Raw genomic sequence first — 20104 nt, 5'->3', positions numbered from 1 at the left:
AACTTCCCGAAAGAGGACCAAAGAGTTTTTCAGAGATGACTGAACATGCAATCTGTGATGAAAATTATATGCAGTGTGAATGCCCGTATAGACACAGAAGCTCTTCCTTAAGGAACTGGGGAAGGTCCCGAGCCGTGTGGCCAGGGCCTGGTTCCGGTTTCTTGGGATCCTTTATCTTCTTGCTGGTCCTGGTTCGAACTGAGCTCTTGGTGTCAGTTGGAATGGCTGCGTACTGCGGGGCCCAGTCTTTCTGTGAGAGTCTGTGTTCTCTTCGGCAAATAAATGCATCCACTCTGCGGGATCACGGTGCTTCTTTACACGGGGAGGATTTGTTTGGAAGATGGGAATTAAACCTCTTTTGGCTACAAGAGGCCCTTCCTCCTTGGAGTGGGCTCTGAAAACAGATCCCCCAGGGAGCCAAAACACAGCTGTTGGAATACTTCCTGTGTAACACAATGAAACATCCCTTACAAGTAGGACTGGATTACAGCTTTGCTGAGTAATCGCCTCTGAGCATTCCTCCTCTCCACCCAATAGAATGGTGGTGACATTAGCCCATGATAATGCTTTTTTTCCGGGTTTCAAAGTGTAATTCCTGAAAATGCCAACCTAACTCGATTCCAACCTAACTCGATTGGCTTCGGATGAGCCTCTGTATAAGCTGTTTTCACAATAAATGTGGGCCTCACTCATTTCCATCTCGGCTCTGCCACAGATCCACTGGGTCCTTGAACACGGGCCCTGACCTCTCTGGGTCTCCTTGTTTTCATCTGTGAAGTAAAATCATTGGATTAAATGATCTTTCAGATGCCTTCTAACATCCCACGGTTATGGAAAGTTGAGGTTTGTTCATGGTTTTTTTCCTTAGAAGAGGAATCTATGAAAACATCCTGGCCCTGATATGTACATGCCCACATGCCAGTTTTTTCTCCTACCCTCTTTCCTCCTGTGAAGATCTGCTGGGAGAGTCTTGCACAAACTCTGGTGGTACCTCCTGCTTTTTTCCCCACACTCTCTAGTGATGCCTTACACATCCCTGGGCCACCAGCGCACAGGGCCACTGGGCGCCTTGTGTGCCCCGTGAATCTGTGAATGTTCAAATCAATTCCCTTTGGAGTGAAAAGGTCACTGGAAAATCATACTGTCCTGGTTGTGTAAAAGCCTCAATAATGCTAAAATATAAGTGCATTTAAGCATGGATGTACATACTTGTATTTGTCTTGGAGTAATTTTCCTTTGTGTTTACAATTATAGACTTGATTTGAATCCAGCTTGGGTATTTGCTATCAGATTACCTACTCTGTCCAAGCCCAGTTGAATTATTCAGTCCCATGTGAATCAAGTATTCAATGAAGGAGCAAATAGATAGCACATAACACAGCCTCTGGCACGTCATAAGTGTTTGACAAATGGCAGAATGACCGAATACGTGGCTATCACCATATTTAAGCCATCTATTCTAAGTTCATCTTTTCTGCCCCTTTTAACATCTCTGAAATTGGAATGTATCTTACAGTCTGTTGTATTTTACGATTGCTACTAGGAAGTGGCAGTCGTGAGGAAGTTTCCAGTATCTCTTTTTTTAAATTTAATTTAGTTTCATTTTGTTAGTTTCAGGTGTACAGCAACAGGTATCTCAATAAACTTACTTTGCCTTAGATTTTCCTTTTTGTGCAAGTACTGCAGTGATACATGACAAAGCCTCTGTCCGAATAAGCCTGAAAGAACTCTTTTCATAAGTATAAAGTAAAAATTGAAGGTGATAAGGAAGAACCATCCTTCTGAGTGGTTCCTAAAATAATGCTGGGTCTTTAGATCAATAGCATCTTAGCTTTGATGAAATACAGTATAGATCATATATATATTGACTGTGTAGGTTTGTAATCAACCAAAAAATTATTTCATCGTCGAGGATTTTTTTCCCCCAAGAACCCAGCTGATGTTTCCTCAATGTTGTAATAAAGGACCCAGTTGCAGAGTGTAAAGTTAAAATGTAAAGAGAGTGTTTTCAAAATGCTCTTGCTGCCTGAATCATACGAAATGAAAAAGGAGGCCAACTTCAGCCTGAAAGGGTATAAAGCGAGGAAGTATATGTTGCCTGCTGGTTGTGTTGGTGTATTCGTGCAGATGCATAGCACAGGCTCTCAGAGGGTAAGACTTCATGATTAATGGTGTTTATTCTTGACAGAAGCCTCCTTTATTTATCTGCAATACAGTTTAGCGATTTTATCAGGCACCTGAATGAGAAATATTCAGTCATACCAATATTGCAGTGTAAATTGAGTAGAGTCACTTTTTATTATATCTTTCTGCCTTATCATCTGCACAGTAATTTTCTAGCAGAGGTTTGATATGGAAAGGCTGGATTTAGCTGTACTTGACACAAAGCCTCTTCAATTTCCCCTAAAAGTTCAGGCTGCTCTTAGAAATGTGTGTGTGTGTGTGTGTCTGTGTGTGTGTGTGTGTGTGTGTCTGTGTGTGTGTATAATATATAAACCCTCTCTGTTATCCAAGCAATTTCAGGATATGAAAGAATAAAGATAAAATGCACAAACCTGGATGGGAAAAGTGTTGTTAATATAAAAACCTCTAATAGCCATGAACTCACTGGTAAAGCTCCTTTAGGGTTTAAGCTGAGGCTCAGTACCGAACTGTTTACATGGTCGCAATTTTTGCTCATCCATCATCATCCAAATCCAATCAACATAAAGCCAGACGCTTTCATTTCTCCAGGGAGAAATATCAAAGTTGAAGACCAGAGTGGCCAGGGGCAGGGGGACATCAGTCGCAGTGATGATGGCAATGCCATTCAAAAGAGGGAGACGCAAGAGGGAGGAGATATGGGGATGTATGTATACGTATAGCTGATTGACTTTGTTATACAGCAGCAACTAACACACCATTGTAAAGCAATTCTACTCCAATAAAGATGTTAAAAAAATAAAAAATAGAATGTGGAAAAAAAAAAAGAGGGAGCAAAAGACATAGAAGACAAACTTATGGTGACCAAAGGGGAGCAGGGGGAGGGATAAATCAGGAGTTTGGGCTTAACATATACACACTACTATATATAAAATAAATAACTAACAAGGACCTACCATATATAGCACAGGGAACTATACTCAATATCTTATAATAACCTGTAATGGAAAAGAATCAGAAAAAGAATATATATATAACTGACTCAGCTGTACACCTGAAACTAACGCAACATTGTAAATCAACTATGTTTCCATAAAATTTTTTTTAAAAAATGAAAAGAAGAGGGAGCAAAGAAGGAAAATGAGACTCAAGTGAAGTGTCACTAAATGTTCAAACTAAACTTTATTCAAGTTACAGACTTGGTAACATGAATTGTCACAGCTGCTCAAAGGCAGACGGACACAAATGGTTTGAATCATAGAAAACCTTGGATTTTAGGACCAAAAGATACTTTGACCCTGGTGGGTGGAGTGGAGATCGTCTCATCCAGATCTTCACACTCTACAGATGAGAAAAGGAAAGCCCAAAGAGCTGTCTTCAGAAAGGCTGTGGTCCCATGCAGGTTCTCTGAGGGTAATCTGAACAGGTGATTTCCACACATCATATAGATATTCCCAGTAAGTTCAATCCATCCTTACTCGTGGTGTCTGAAGACTTGCTTTCATGGGGAAGACCAGAGTGCCGCCAGAGGCTGTGTGCTTCCTTTTCCAGTGGTCAGACGGGTTTTCAGCCTCTCATGATGTTATTCCCTTTGCCTGCAGCAAAGTTCTCCAAAGCCAGGATGACAAGAACCCTAGGCCGTTGCTGTGTCCTTATGTAGAGCTTAATGCTTCTTTCCTATGGAATGATATAGACAAATTGTTCCCCCAGGACATTAGATCATTAGATATACACCTTTCATATTTAACTTATTTTGGAAAAGTTTGACACCCTCAGTATGTAACTGAAAGTGGGGTCCGGCTGCTCACCGCTCAAAAGCCAATAAAGAGGCAAGGTTGGTGGAAAGGAAAGTTTGCTTTATTTTATAGCCCTTGAGAAGGAACTAAAAGTCCTTGACTACGCTTAACGACTAAATTATTATTATTTGGTCTCCTTTGACGGCTTTCCTCTGTTTCTCCATTTTCTCACTTCTCTGATGAAACTTATTTTTTGGCTAAAGTTTTCCACAGACAAAAGGCAGGCAGAGGACATGGGTTGCGGGGGCGGAGCAAAGACCATAGGGTCCTGTTCCATTTCAAGAAGGGTTAAAAGTCTAGAATATCAAGAAGCGCACCTGGGATATAAAGTCTTGATCAACATGAAGTAGAGTCTCACAAGATCTAATTCCAGTTAAATCTAAAGAGATGGCACTCTAAAAGGGCCTCTTACTTTCACCTTTACTAAGCCAGAGGCCCCTAGCAAACCTGGGGGATCTTCTTCTGGAGGAGAGCTATTTAGATAATAATAGTTCCTTGATGGACATCTCTGTTATCACTTAAAATAGGGGTGATTTAAAGCATGAGGGAAAGTGTGAGTCAGAGGCGTCTTGCCAAGGATGATAAGAGACAACCCAGTAAACACTCTAGTCTGTAGTTAACAGTCATCATCATAATTACAAGGATTATGATGATGATGGTCCCAGAGAAAAAGTCCACACCAGCTCCTGTCCTGGAAGACACACCTGAGCTCAACGTGCCAGACTGCTGTGGATAAAGGATTTATTCGAGCTGGTTCTTGAAGTAATGTTTACAAAATTATCAGTTAAAACAGAAGCCTCATCTCTCCTTGGGTCAGCATTCCAGATGCACCCTGTCTTTGTTATAAATGTCCTCCGTACCATCTGTAAGAGGACTCAACATGAAGCAAGGGTTAAACTGTGGAACCTAACTTCCTATTTCTAATTAATTATGTCCACTCAGTATCTGAAGCCTCCAGCTGGGAGCGTCTCACTTAAATCCTGGCGTGGGGCTCTTGAGATGTTTTAAGTATCTGTTGACGTTAAATGGTGGAAATTTCCAGGTAAATGATACAAGCACAGGCTTGTTTGTTTAGTTAATTAAATCAGCAGTTCTAATTGAATCTTGTGTACTACTTTACTGTCCTTTTTCCTTATACCTGGCGGGTATTGTGGCTCAAATCCTACCAGAGGGTGTCATGGTTGATAGAATTCTACATTATCAGAAAACGTTAACACCTGAAAGAAAGAAAGAAAGAAGGAAAGGAGGAAAGAAAGAAAGAAAGGAGGAAAGAAGGAAAGAAAGGAGGAAAGAAGGAAAGAAAGAAGGAAAGAAAGGAAAGAAAGAAAGAAAGTAAAAAGAAAGAAAAGAAAGGGAAGAAAGAGAAGAAAGAAAATGTAACACTGAGGAACAAACGCCATAGGACCCAGAGATTTTCTAGATGCTGTAATTTCATGAGACTCAGTCCTTGGTCACTCCACACTGCTGTGTTTCAACATCTTTCTGTTTTGAAGTGTGTTTTCTTCTTGGAAAAGGACATTAGTTTGCCATTTTGCCTGCTGTTTGGGGGGTATTGGTAATTCATCAAATTCCAAACAATTCCAATCTATTAGAATCAGTGGAAAGTTGGCAGGAATGTCAGAGAAATCAGACTTCGAAATTTTCGTCCCCTCATCACCACGTTTTCTTTTTTCATGGCAGTGAAGTTACAGAATAATCATGCCCTTGAATTTACTTTCAAGGGGGAAAAAAAATCCCATCCATTTTACTATGGTCAGGTAAAGTCACTAATCTCTTTGCTTTGTCCAAAGAGGTTCGGGGGGACCCTCCTAGATGACACCAAGGATGTCAGGAGAGCTGAACCCAGGCCGGCTCCAGAACTGAGGAAAGGAATGCACAAGGATGCAATGAAAGCAGCGTGGCTTTAGCCTTGACCACCCAGAGCTCTAGTAGCAACAGCAGCAGTAGGAATGAGCGTGTTGGTCATAGGGGCCAACATTTACTGAGAACTTACCACGTAACAGGTCCCCGGCTAAAGGCTTTATGTATATTTTCTTATTAAACATTAAATAGTACAGCTCTTGGGCTTCCCTGGTGGCGCAGTGTTGAGAGTTCGCCTGCCGATGCAGGGGACACGGGTTCGTGCCCTGGTGCGGGAAGATCCCACATGCCGTGGAGTGGCTGGGCCCGTGAGCCATGGCCGCTAAGCCCGCGCATCCGGAGCCTGTGCTCCACAACGGGAGAGGCCACAACAGTGAGAGGCCCGTGTACTGCAAAAAATAAAAAAAATAAGAAGGTCATTCTCAAATCCCTTGAAATGATGTTTCCCCATTAAAACAAATATTTCTCTCCCTTTCTCTCTCTCTCTTTTTTTTTTTTGTTAAAGAAATCAACCATAGCCCTTGAATTCTCCCTCTCAGAAAATATTCAGCCCCTTAGCATTAACGTGTACATTAAGTGATGTCCCTTCACCTTCAGTGGCTACTTCTATCCAAATCTTATCTACTCTTGGTAGCACAGTTCATGTTGCATATTTTACGTAACCAGACGGCATCCTGGAAGACTCCTGTTGATGGATTTTGACCCATCAGATAAGACTTGTTCTCTATACACTTTATGTGTGTGTGCCTTCGCCTCCCCCCATTTGACTATAAACTCTTTGAGAGCAGGGACCAAATGACCATATATTATATTTCTTGAAATCCCCCAAAATCATAATGGATTCTTAGTAAATGTATTTTCAATAAAATGTATATCGAATGAACATCTCATTGAAATATTCATCTGTGTGGTTATACATGTAGCTTTTCAAAATTGAAATCCAATATGGTAAACTTGTAAAAGGCCTAGGTCAGTTAAAAATTCATGGGAAATACTCTTTACCTGCAGAGAAGATGAAAATGAGATTTGAAACTGAACCATCTTATCAGCTAGCAATTTCCCTGGCAGTTCCATGGAGCAGATATTTCCAGAGGTGTGGACAAGGTTAAGGGCTCGGAAAATGATAGTAGAGCCTCCAGGACTAGCAAAAGTTTGAGGAGGTTACCAGCCCTAGCCTGAAGGTGCAAGCAGAGGACAAGGGCAATGAGGGCTAGAGCCAAGGAAGAAGGGTCGCACTTGGGGAGCGGGGCCCTTGCGGGGAAGAATGCCAGCAGCAGAACTGTAACTAGTGGAAGGAAGGGAGGGGAGTTCATACCCTGACTTGTCTCCCCTCTGCCGCCAGTTCCTGCCGGTGCATCTGCGTAGTGGAATCCCGAGGGAAAGGGAGCCTGCTGATTCAGACCACAGAGTGCAGCCTTCAGGGCATGCAGAGGTTCCGGGTTGAAGGCTGGCAAAGTGGGAAATAACCAGCACACCCATGTGTACATTGCAGGGGCGCGTGATGATTCCGGGGCAGCAGTTATCCGAAAACTCACCTTGAATAGAGAAAAAGACCAAGTTCAGGACTATGCAGATTTCCAACGGTGTCTAGTGTATGAGCCGCGGACATTTTCGTTATTTGTTTCTGTCGCTGTATGGAAAGCAACATGTTTTATTACAGATTTGGTTTATTAGAACTGTGCTTATTGAGTAATTAATTAGTTGATTAAAAATACATTGTAAGGGGTAGCTCCCCTTTGTTGCCTGTTAAGCCACTACTTGAATATGAAGAGTGTGTACTTTTTACGGAAAGAACAAAATTAAACAAAAATTAACTTATGTAGAAAAAAAACCCCCAGCATCTCAGTCTTCGGGTAGTTGAAGCTCTCATGCGTACCGCAGAATGCAAGGGGTATGTGTACATTTCCAGTGTTCCAAGCAACATGAAAGCGAATTGTAATAATCCAACCTATAAACCTTCTTTAATGCTCTCATAATGGGTAATGCAAGTGATGGAATACTGTGATTTTAATCTTGGCATTTTAGTAACCCAATAAGATAGATGAAAAGGCAGTAACAAATTAGATTATATAATGATATTTCATTTTAACTAAGAAGTCCAGTTACTCTCTGCAATACATGTTTTTTTGTTTTTTAAGTTTATCATAGTATAATGTTTAAAAGGCTCTAGTAAGAATCTCTACTCTTTTCATTGTAATCTATTTTCATGACCTTATAAAAGGATTAATCCAAAGTTAAATTATTTCCACAAACAAACACAAACTTTATATTACTTTATTGTCTTTGGGGAGAACATAAAAATAATTCCCATCTGCTTTCTTGTCTGAAGCTATACTTCATTTATCCATTGGGCGATATGGAAACAAAATGGCAGCCACGCCTAGGGTCTTCATGGCCTTGGGAAGACAGAGAGGTGGAAGCAGTATAGGGGACGTTATCCCTCGATGGGCAGGCTGGGGTCTTAAATGCATGAGCCAAGATGCAGGGGTCATGGAACCATAGCTCCTCCCCTCGGTGATGCTCTGGCCACCCAGAAAACCCTCTACAACTTGGACATCTTTTTCCTAGAGAGCAGTTTTATGATTTAGTTTGAGGGGGTCACAGGCCTATTTCTATACTCTTTGGCTACAACATAAATAGCGTGGGATCCCTGTTCTTGGAGCAGTTCTAAATTTCAGTGTTCTTCCCGGAATGTTTGTTTGTTGTTTGTTTTTTTTCCTCCATGGTTTGTGTTTGCCTTCCAACCATGGAGCCACATACAGCCCCAGAAAAGAGAGAACCGAAAGCTACAAAGGCAGAGAGAGTCATGAGAGGCCAACAGTAATCTTCAATTCAATCTCTGTGTGTATCTACTAAAAATATAAACCGAGAAAGTGACACCTATAATTTTTTTTCCTCGTGCGCCTGTAATCCACACATGAAGATGTTTAGCAAGCTTGACAAATATTTACCAGGTCAACTTTAGGGTAGTTTGTGAAATGATATATGTCATTTATATGGAAAACTTGGTGACTGCCTTCCTGACATTTCCCACCTCTTCTTTCTTCAGTAGAATTCACCCCTCTCGCCGTCAACTTGAATGGCTCTTTCTTCCAGCGGTGAATACACATCTGCCTATTAAATGTAACGTCTTCCCTTTCAGATTTGCTTTACAGTTAAAAGCAAAATAAATGACAAACGATCTAGATGCCAAGAATTTGGAAATGACTCTGTTAGGGAAGGTTAAAAGCAGCTTTATGGAAAAACTGTAGTTTATGTATGTTTACATCCATGTCAGGTGGCTGCCACGGCCATTGTAGTGTAAGACTGGGTGCTCGGCTTTGATGACTTAGAAAGCCATTCTTGTCAGTCTTCAGTGCTAGAGGAGGGTCATGCTAGCCCAACTCACAAGAGCCTGATTTGGAGACAGAATGAATAAGTCATCAACTTTCAGTGAGAAATTGAACAGCAAGGACATGAGAACACCAGTCTCCAAAAGTCTTGCTCTTTGGACATTTGTTTGCTGAACTGAAAACAGGTGACACACAAAAAAGTTGATGGACGGTTCTTGCAACCACCAAGAACTTTACTGAGTGCCCTGTGCCAGTGGTGACAGCAGCCCTGGCAGAGCACTGTCATTGTTCCACGTTGTGTATAAGGAAACACGCCTCAGTGACAGAGTCAAGGATGAGCCTGAGTTCAAGTCCAGGTCCTTCAGAGCTCTTGCATGTAACGATAACTGAGTTCATGTTCTTAACCACCTTGTGTGGTGTTATGATTTTGAGTGGAGGTCCTGGGAACCCCGAGGAGATGCTCCCGGGACACGGACAGGTTGGGGAACAAAGCAGACAGGTGTGTTCACACCATACGATTTGCTTTGAAAAAAGGGTTCCAATAGTTCAGTGTTTGAAAATCACATAGTATGCTATATTTGCCATCCCTCATGTGCGTGTGTGTGTTTATGTGTATGTATGAGTATATATGTACATATATACATTTGTCTCTGTTGTATATGTGTATATATTAGGAGTGGAATATATTAGTATAGTTTGTGAAGTAAGTTGTATGCACGTATTCAGCATTTATTAGATACTAGCTCAGTACATGAGGCTCTAGTTATATTCACTTGCCAAGACCCCCAGGAGGTAGGTATCCTCCCCATTGGACTATTTAGGACAAGAAGGTGGTGAGTATCACGGCCAAGGTCCCACAGCTGCTGTCCCATCCACGTCGGTTCCCCTTCAGCCCTGAGCCCTCCCATCGTACCACTGCTCTGATGGTCTGACTCAGCTGTCCCGAGAATTCCTGATGACCCTTCCCTGAATGACCCTCATTAAACATCTTCCTGTTGTATCCTGGGGGTGGCTGGCCTTTGACTACTAGATGGTTCTTTTCTTTAGGGCAGTTGATATCTTGCAGCTTTCTTTTTTTTTTTTTTGAATTGGAGTATAATTGCTTTACAATGCTGTGTCAGCTTCTGCTGTATAACAAAATGAATCAGTTATACATATACATATGTTCCCATATCTGTTCCCTCTTGCATCTCCCTCCCTCTCACCCTCCCTATCCCACCTCTCTAGGTGGTCACAAAGCACCGAGCTGGTCTCCCTGTGCTATGCGGCTGCTTCCCACTAGCTATCTACCTTACGTTTGGTAGTGTATATATGTCCATGCCTCTCTCTTGCTTTGTCACAGCTCACCCTTCCCCATCCCCATATCCTCAAGTCCATTCTCCAGTAGGTCTGTGTCTTTATTCCCGTCTTACCCCTAGGTTCTTCATGACATTTTTTTTTCTTAAATTCCATATATATGTGTTAGCATACGGTATTTGTTTTTCTCTTTCTGACTTACTTCACTCTGCATGACAGACTCTAGGTCTATCCGCCTCATTACAAATAGCTCAGTTTTGTTCCTTTTTATGGCTGAGTAATATTCCATTGTATATAATGCCACCTCTTCTTTATCCATTCATCCGATGATGGACACTTAGGTTGTTTCCATTTGCAGCTTTCTTAGTTGCATTCCTGTCTGAAAGCATGTCCCACCATCTCGTTGAGAAATAGGTGACTCCATGCCTTCCCAGCATCATCTCCGGAGGGGAGGGACAGGCATGGGTACAACATTCACCAGAGTGCGTGGAGTTTCCTGACTTCGTCTCCAAATCCTGGAGGGACCAACCCTCTTCTCTGCTGTTGCTCCTGAGGGGTGTGGAAGGGAGGATGGAGCCTGAGCATTCCTGCTGGGGAAGATGTGTCCAGATCTTGATTCCTTACTCATCGACTAGTTACCCTCAGTCTTCCTGTGAGAACAGGTTAAATGAAAGTGAAAGGGGGGGAGGCAGACATCAGGCATCCACAGATCTGCGAGGAGAGAAAAGCATCAGCTGTCTCCTGACTTGCCTGCTTCTTTGGGACTGGTGAGCACCCCAGCCCGATATCTATAATCTTCATGCTGTTCTAAGTGCCGATTTTTTTCCATCCATGATTCTGCAATGGAATCTAGGCTTCTGGGAATATTCTTACTACCATGCTCAATTCTAGAACTTGAGACAAATTACAGGTTCCAATTTTTTGCCTAACGAAGAAACCAATTAGCAATGTCATTGCTTCACTGATTTTTAGTTCATAGTGTTCAGACTGAGTTTCTCGTGGATCCTAAGAAAAGCTTGTCTAGGAGGTATCATCTCATGGATGTCTTGAAATGTCTGCTTTTTTATATTTCTGCGGCACCTGTCTCTCATCATAAATCTACAAATGAGCCTGTTACTTGATAATCATCACTTGCGAATCGGATTGGAAGGATTGATTTTCCTTTGTGGTAGAAAATGAATGAATGAATTCGAGCGTCTGGTGTGCTCTAAGGTAGTGACAGGTCTAAATGGAGCGTCAGACTTAACCAGTGACACAGAGCTAACTTATTTTGTAGTAAAGAGCTAAAATAGGATAGACTCATAGGTCTTGCCAATTTCTATTTAAGAACAAGGAATTTTTACTGATTTTTGAGTGGGTATGGAAAGCCTCAAGTTGTTTGGAAAAGAAATAGCTATTTTCAGGTGGTGACTTCTCACTCTGCCAACATGTAAATTTAGAAAACTCTGGATTTTTATTTTATTTCACCCAAAGTGACATCTGAAGAACAAATAAAAAGCCTCTTTTTTTTTTTTTTTTTAAGTTCAAAACGAAAAAAAGAGTAAGAAGGAACAAGTAAGAAAATCCTCTCCCTCCCGTGTGTTTTAACCTCTTTGATTTTCTACTGAGAAGATTCACGATCTGAGCTTTGGGTTCATTTAACTCGGTGCCCTTCGAGGAGCTGGCTTCTCCCAGGACTCTGTTCTGACGGGGCTGGGGGCCAGAGCCCAGCTGCGGCTGCATGTGCCTTTGCTTGGGAGGCGGGAGGAGAGAATGTGTTTGTCCTCCCTTTCCTTTCACTGCTGAAGCCAGCGCCACAAGAGGAGTTTGCAGTTCTCAGAACATCCCTCTCTATCACGGTCTCGCCTTTTTATGGCCATATTCTCTGTGAATGAAAAAAGGGAAAGTACAAGTGTTCAGCCCGTCAGAGCCAGTTCACTGGATTATCCACACAAAACGTTTTCTATTAGAGGAGGAACAGGGCGGCGAGGGGGGGTTCCACAGACCGGCCGTTCTAGAAATGCCTGTCCCTGGGGCTTGGGGGTGGCTCTGGGGAGGGAATTCCCTGGAGTGGATGAGGTATGGTGGCAGCAAGGTGTGCCTTAGCATTTATTTTCATCAGCCAGAAGCTTACATTCTACCTTGGCTCATTATAACTAGGGCATGAGCTTGATCAAAACCCTGACCTTTTCCAACTTTCTAACCCCAGGAGCGCTTCGTTACGGATTGTTCACTGAACGCGGCTGATCAGGAAGCCAGCCACGTGCAGAACGGCTGTGAGAGGAAGCTGCCTCCCAGGGCTGCGGCTCACGGAGCAGGGGGGCTGCCTTCAAAACAGGGAAACCCATATCTGTGAAACTGGGTTTGCTCACAACCTCAAGACCCAGAACGCTCAAGCCGGAGCACCTATGTATAGAGTGTCAATTTCATGTTTCTTACAGACTTTTGCAATTAGTCTCTTTTCTCATTTGTAGGCATCTCTGCCATGTGCATGCACAGACTCCCAGACCAGAAGAATCTTCCTTCATTTCTTCTCTCTCCATCCCTCCCTTCCTAGCTTCCTTCCTCCCTCCCTCCCTCCTTCCTTTCTTTCTTTTTCTTTCTTTCTTTCTTTTCTTCTTCTTTTTTTTTTTTAATGCAGTACCATGATGGTGAGAGAGACGTTCAATGGTAAAATTAACATCCAGGTCAAATGGAAAATAGAATCACAGCAACTACTTTAAGCTCAGATGCCTGTTTAGAATTTCTTCTCATGAGGAAAACCAAAGGGCTTTATTCTCCTGTATTCTGAGTGCCAGGAAACTTCTCAGAGGTCCGTTTTCTTTGCCCAAATAATTGCATAGTAGCATTCTACCTACACGATGTCACCATGATCTTAAGGTCCTAGTGCTGGAAATGTATATGCCTGATCTTCTTTCCCCCAAGACGCCTTGAGTTCACATAAAATTTTACTTATTTTCTTTCACAGACAGCCTCTGCCTACGGAGCTCTTGGTCTCATGCGTATACCTCTTGTGTGTGCTTTTCTTTTTACCTAGGCCTTCTGCCTTATCTAGTAGCCCCACGTATTCCGACCTGCCCTTCATCAGGATCTCCCCGCATCGGAATCCCGCTGCAGCTTCTGAGTCCCCCTTCAGCCCTCCGCATCCCTACATCAACCCCTACATGGACTACATCCGGTCCCTACACAGCAGCCCGTCCCTCTCCATGATTTCGGCCGCCCGCGGGCTGAGCCCCACAGATGGTGAGTCTCAGACCAGCCTGTCTGCTTCCATACGTCATGCCTCTGCAGGAACGTGGCATAGAGTAACTGATGCTTCTTGAGTCCCGTGTGCCAGGCGCTGTGCTAAGTGATGTGATTACGTGCTTTCATTTCAGCCTCATGACACCTCCATGAGGGTGGGATATTATGTCCATTTTCAGGTGAGGATAAGGGCAGAGGGTCCAAGTAACCTGAAACCTGGTTCACTGGCTAGTAAGTGGCAGAGGTGGTACTCAGAGCCAGAATGCGCTGACGCCCAAATCCTTGCGCTCATTCACTGCTCTGCTCTGTGGCTTCACGTATATTTGGATTGGCCCTGTTGCCATTCCCACACTGTGCATGTGTAACCAGCACATTTTGCTCCCCTTCTGATGAACGCTTTTCTGTGCTGCATGTCTGAAGGACACGTGTATACAGATGTGTCCACTGGAGCCACACTTTGCAAACTCCGGTGCGCATAGGTATCCCCTGGGGATGGTGATAAAATACTGTTCTCTTTGGGGTGGGTCCAGGTGCAGCCTGAGGTTCTGCACTTCTGAGAAGCTCCCAGGTGATGTCAGTGCTGCTGGTCTAGGGACCACGCTCTGAGCTGCAAGGTCGCAGAGAACGTGATGGGCCGGCTCTGTTGTATGCGCCCTCTGTCCTTGACCAAATGAACACTGCAAGAGGGATGCGGTGGGACAAGAAACAAACTTTGACTTTAATTCTCTTATACTTGATGTTCATCTTAAGCTCCAAATTCCTGTTGTTCTGTTGGCCTCCCAATTACTTGTCACCTGACTGTTTTAAATTGGACCTGTGCATTACACAAGTGCCCAATGATAAAATGCTCCTTTGGTTCAGGAAGAGCACTTCCCATCTCACGCACACATGTACAAACTCATTTGCCCACAATTGCTAGCGTCTGAGTTAAGGTCCAGGATGGCGTAAGCTGTATTGATGACAGGTAGAGGATTATGAGCTCTCTGCAGCAAACCACAGATCTCTGATGCTTGTGCTGGGGCACAGAGACACACTATGCAGTCTGTCTCACCCAGCAGCACGGTCCACATTCTCCACTCAGACGCTTCCCGAGGCTGGCCGTGCATGGTGGGGATAGTAGATGGAAGCTTCCTGAGGTTTTTCAGTAAATATCCACTCATTCATACAAGAAGCTGTGCTCCAGCAATAGCTGCTGGCTCACTTTTCTCCCTCTGATTCAATGCAGTGAATATACTTGCAATGTCCCTAATGAAGAAATTTTGCCATTTCAACAAGATTCACACTGTAAAAAGAAAACTGTAAAAGAGTGAGATTGGAGTTCGTTCTGCTTTGGATTTGGTTTTCTAGTGGGAAAAATGGAAAGTCACCTCCATGGAATACTTGGGGGTTCATGGAAGTGACTAATAAGAACAGAGGGAGAGAGGGGTCGAGAGGTCAGCTGACGATGGGCTTGGAATGTTGCCCGGCTTCTGGACATTTAGTGGGGCCACTGAAGTTGGTACCTCTAGTTAAAACATCTTGTCATCTGCTTTCCATAGTATTTGATGATGAATATGACTAAAATATTCTTTGGTTGGTTGTTCTGCCTCTCAGGAGTCCAATTAATACCCAAGTCAGGTCACTAATATTTGTCTCTTGTGGTCTGTGATTTTTGTATATATCTCTCTGTCTTTACGACGTATGAGAAGTATGTGGACACATATAAAAAAGAATGAAGTAATGCCATTTGCAGCAACATGGATGGACCTAGAGATGATCATACTAAGTGAAGTAAGTCAGAAAGAGAAAGACAAATATCATATGATATCGCTTATACGTAGACTCTAAAAAAAAATGACACAGGGCTTCCCTGGTGGCGCAGTGGTTGAGAGTCCGCCTGCCGATGCAGGGGACAAGGGTTCATGCCCCGGTCCGGGAAGATCCCACATGCCGCAGAGCGGCTAGGCCCGTGAGCCATGGCCGCTGAGCCTGCGCGTCCGGAGCCTGTGCTCCGCAACGGGAGAGGCCACAACAGTGAGAGGCCCGCACACCGTAAAAAAAAAAAAAAAAAAAATGACACAAATGAACTTATTTACAAGACAGAAATAGACTCACAGACATAGAAAACAAACATATGGTTTGGGAAAGGGGGTGGGAGGGATAAATTAGGAGTTTGGAATTAACAGATTCACACTACTATACATAAAATAAACAAGGACCTACTGTATAGCACAAGGAACTATATTCAATATCTTGTAATACTTATAATGGAAAAGAATATGAAAAAGAATATATATGTGTGTGTGTATAACTGAATCACTTTGCTGTGCACCTGAAACTAACACAACATTGTAAATCAACTCTACTTCAGTAAAAAAATTAAAAAGTACATGGACACAAATGTAAAGCCTACACAGACCTATCACTAGAATGCTAGTGTTTCTACATCATAATGATAAAATTAGCTTTTATTGATCGAATGCTATGTGCTAAGCACTTTCCATGCACCATTGCCTTCACTGCTCCCAGCAACTTCCTGTGAAGCTGTAAGAGGTGGAGCTGGGATTTGCATCCACATCTTAGTGTATTTGGAGACCACCCTCAGAACTGCTACAGCGTCCTGCAGCTTTGGCACATAAATTGGCATGCAGAAACCGATCATTATCCCACTGCTATAGAGCTGACGCTTGCCAGTAAATTGCTCCAGATTGATAGGTGTATTTCTTTTTGATTTTGTAATGAAAAAAAGAGAAAAAAAAGAGCTTTAAAATTATGGAACACAAAATTGCAGCTTGCCACCGTCATGTGTTATTAAAGCCAGCTGTGCTGCCTTTTCCACTGGTGACCCAGGGTCCTCCAGTTCCTGAGAGCTGACTCAGACCCTCCTGCCAGAAGGCTTAAGGATGTATGTTAAGTATGTCGTGAAGGACGTCATGGTTATCTAAGTTGTTTACGACTGTAAGAAATGTGAAAAAATAACTGTGCACATACAGTGATTTGATACGACACTTTTTTTTTTAAGATTATTTATTTATTTTATTTATTTTTGGCTGCGTTGGGTCTTCATTGCTGCGTGCGGGCTTTCTCTAGTTGCAGCGAGCAGGGGCTACTCTTCGTTGCCGTGCGCGGGCTTCTCATTGCAGTGGCTTCTCTTGTTGCGGAGCATGGGCTCTAGGCGCGCGGGCTTCAGTAGTTGTGGCACACGGGCTCGGTAATTGTGGCTCACGGGCTCTAGAGTGCAGGCTCAGTAGTTGTGGTGCACGGGCTTAGTTGCTCCGCGGCATGTGGGATCTTCCCAAGACACTTCTATTTGGGGGAGCAAAATAGGGGAATGAGTGTACAGATACATGCACACATATATTGGGTTGGCCAAAAAGTTCGTTTGGTTAATGAATACGTTGTTCAATAAAGTTCTCGGTGAAAATGAAGAATGTCTTTTATTTTTACTTAAACCCGAACGAACTTTTTGGCCAGCCCAATACAATTTAATCATTTGGAATTCCTGGTGATTCTTCAAACTCACTTCGAAAGTTTTATCATGTAGTTTATTTTTTCTATTCTTTTCCTTCAGTTTTATTTTCGAATCAGTGATATCTGGGAGACTTCAGTGAAAGCACGATTTGAGTTCAGGAAGTTTTCCTAGAAAGAACCGTAAAAGGAATGGCTGATGTGGGCTGCATGGCAAACGGACTTTGGGATGTCTCAGGAAAAGCTTCTTTTTGGCCTTCTTTCAACTAATAACCATGTTTTCTTGTCTCCTCTTCCATCCAGCCCCCCACGCTGGAGTCAGCCCAGCGGAGTACTATCATCAGATGGCTCTGTTAGCTGGCCAGCGCAGTCCCTATGCAGACATCATCCCCTCCGCTGCCACCGCCGGCGCAGGGGCCATCCACATGGAGTATCTTCATGCCATGGATAGTAAGTGGCGGGCCCCTCTTCTGTAGTCCTGGGCATGGCCAAGCTAACTCATGAAAGGGAGAGGAAGATACAAAGATGGGTTGCTTACCTAACTTTTCAAACCGGAGGAGGAGGAACCACCAATACTTGGGACTCTGGTTGCCTTGGTTTCCCAGGAAGCTTCCACAGATGTGGCCATCCTGAGACTCCCGCTTAACTCACTTCATATCAGTGAACTGGAAGATACAGGCGATTGTAATTTAGCAGATACACAAAAACCTAGTCAGCCCTGATTGTCTTGGTAGCAGAATAAGGGAACGTGTTTGATTAGATGAATGTGCTTCGTCCAGCCATTCCTTGGTTTTATAGATTTTATGCTTTATAAATTAACTAAAAAAGAGACCTATACTTGGTTTTACATTTTTCATTGACTTATTTTTTTCTCATTTTCCACATGTTTTCTTTACATTAAAAAATTCTATCTCATTGAGACCTTTTACGTAGGAAAAATAAAAACATTTCCACATCGGGAAGGCCTACTTTTAGCCCTCTACCTAGCAGTGGAAGAAAATGGGAACATTGGTTGTACTTTATATCACTTTATTTTGGGTCCCTCAAGGCTTATGACATGTCCTTTGTGTCACTTCTCTAGACATATAAACAAGAGCCTATGATTATCATTTTTCAGAACATCCAAGAGTTCTTATTTATTCGGATTCTTTAAGTCCACATCCGTTTGCCAGGTGCAGGAAGTGAACCTGAAACATCAACCAAGGTGTACATAACGAAACCCTTTGAATACGACGACAGTATGAGTTTGAGTAGGACATATGCTCGAGGTTTTGTTTGTTTCTTCTAGTAGCAGTGATTAATTTTGATTTTCCATGTAGGGTCTGTTTGGATTCTTCTGTGACAATGGGTGGACCTTGGTCTACTCTCTATTAGTGGTTGATAATTCAGTTCTCAGATTTAGAATAGAGAGAAAATGATTGGTCCACAGGGCATAAAATCTACAGCCTTGGTCCCCTTACTGTCATGAGCTAACTTAGCTGTGTTACATACGAACACAGCTTGAGTGGGTTTCCAATGGGGAGCTCATTACCACACACAGAGTAAGAGAAATGTGTTACATCTTCCGCAGGGATTTTGTTTTCCGCTTTGTAGAAGAGAGAGTTTCCATTTCAGATTCATCATAACCACATTTCAATTAGGGATTATTGGGGAAAAAAGTTGAGTGTTATTATGCAAATTAGTTATTTAAAAATCTGCAAATAGAGAATTAAAATAAGAGAGAATCCTTGAAAGGTCAGCCCATATTGCCTTCTCTATTTGATGAGAATGTGTTTAGTCAGGCAATGGCAGTTTTTATCTAAATAAAGGATGAAGCTACCCTTTTACTTTGTAAAAACTAATTAAAGGCATTTTAATTTGCCAGAGTATGTGGTAAATTGATTGTCATTAACTAGGAATTTAGATGTCCTATCATTCATCACATAAAAAGAAACCTCCTTTTTCTTTGTCAGAATCTTTTATTAGAATAGAGAAACAAAACAATTAACAGAAAGCCAGATAGGAGAGATCTGTGTTGGAACAGTAAGAATGCTAGGGCTTAGATTTAAGAAGGAAACCGTAGGATCAGTGAAGAACTGGGCCACTTCTCTTTCAGCAGTTTTGAAATCCACACCTCGTAGTTTAGCTGTTCCCTTCAACAGATGACCCCAAGTCACTGCCCCAAATGCTGACAACTTTCTCTTTCTATGCTTCGTTGTTAGGGGGTTGGGAAGAGCATGATAAAGGGTTGGAAAGTGCGTAAAGTACTATATCCCTGCCCTCTAAAATAGCTGAAATAGCATTTAGTTTAATAGAACATAACCAGAATGTTATGTTTTAAATTTAAATCATAGGAGACTTTTGCAAGGGAGGAGTGAAATGACTTTAAATTCCTACATTGGCTCTGCAGTAGCAAAACCAGAGGCAAACTGGGATCGAGCTGGTCATTCTGATCCACTGTTACAGCTCTTCAGGACTCTTCCATTAGCAGAAACGGCAATAAACTGGATTCAGATGAGCACCTGACTTTTAAATGGGCCTACCTGGGTGTCAGCCAGCTTCAGGATAGAGTATTTATGTGTTGCACATTAGAATGAACAAGTCTGTTTTATGGCTCTAATTCTACTTTTTGGGATTCTAGTGACCTTTAAAGACAGGAGAGCAAGTAATCCCTATAAGGAATATCCTAGAGAAATCCTAGACACTCATGAAAACCACACTATTTATACTGGTGGAAACTGACTTAAATAAGTACCCATCTTGGAGGGAAAAGCAGAGGAGCCGGACCATCCAGGCCCTGGGCAACCTGGAGGCTTCCATGGAAGGGATGAAGCCAGGCCCTGGGCTCTGTCCTTGGATGACGTGATGGGGATATAGGCCTCTGGTGTTTTATAGCCCTCAGACGGCCTCCTTATCTATTTTTAAAAATCAGGAAATCAGCTCTATCTGGAATGTCCTGTTACTTCTAACTCTGCCAGGGATCACTGAATCCCACTGAGAATGGTTACTCTCGAGGATGATATGGAAACT

At 42.8% G+C, this 20104-nt stretch overlaps 1 protein-coding gene across 1 annotated transcript in view; it reads left to right on the top strand.

The window, feature by feature from the left end:
• Positions 1-20104, top strand: part of GLI3 (GLI family zinc finger 3) — a 282714-nt gene that overhangs the window by 181223 nt on the left and 81387 nt on the right. Inside the window, exons 5-6 of the mRNA XM_082662430.1 lie at positions 13443-13648; positions 17399-17545. Coding sequence (XP_082518556.1) covers positions 13443-13648; positions 17399-17545 — 353 coding nt within the window. The remainder of the gene's footprint in view (positions 1-13442; positions 13649-17398; positions 17546-20104) is intronic.

Source organism: Grampus griseus (genome assembly GCF_964374135.1).
Source record: "Grampus griseus genome assembly, chromosome: 9".
NCBI lineage: Eukaryota > Metazoa > Chordata > Mammalia > Artiodactyla > Delphinidae > Grampus > Grampus griseus.
Note: the sequence above shows the minus strand (reverse complement) of the source record. Positions and strands in the feature narration are given on the sequence as shown.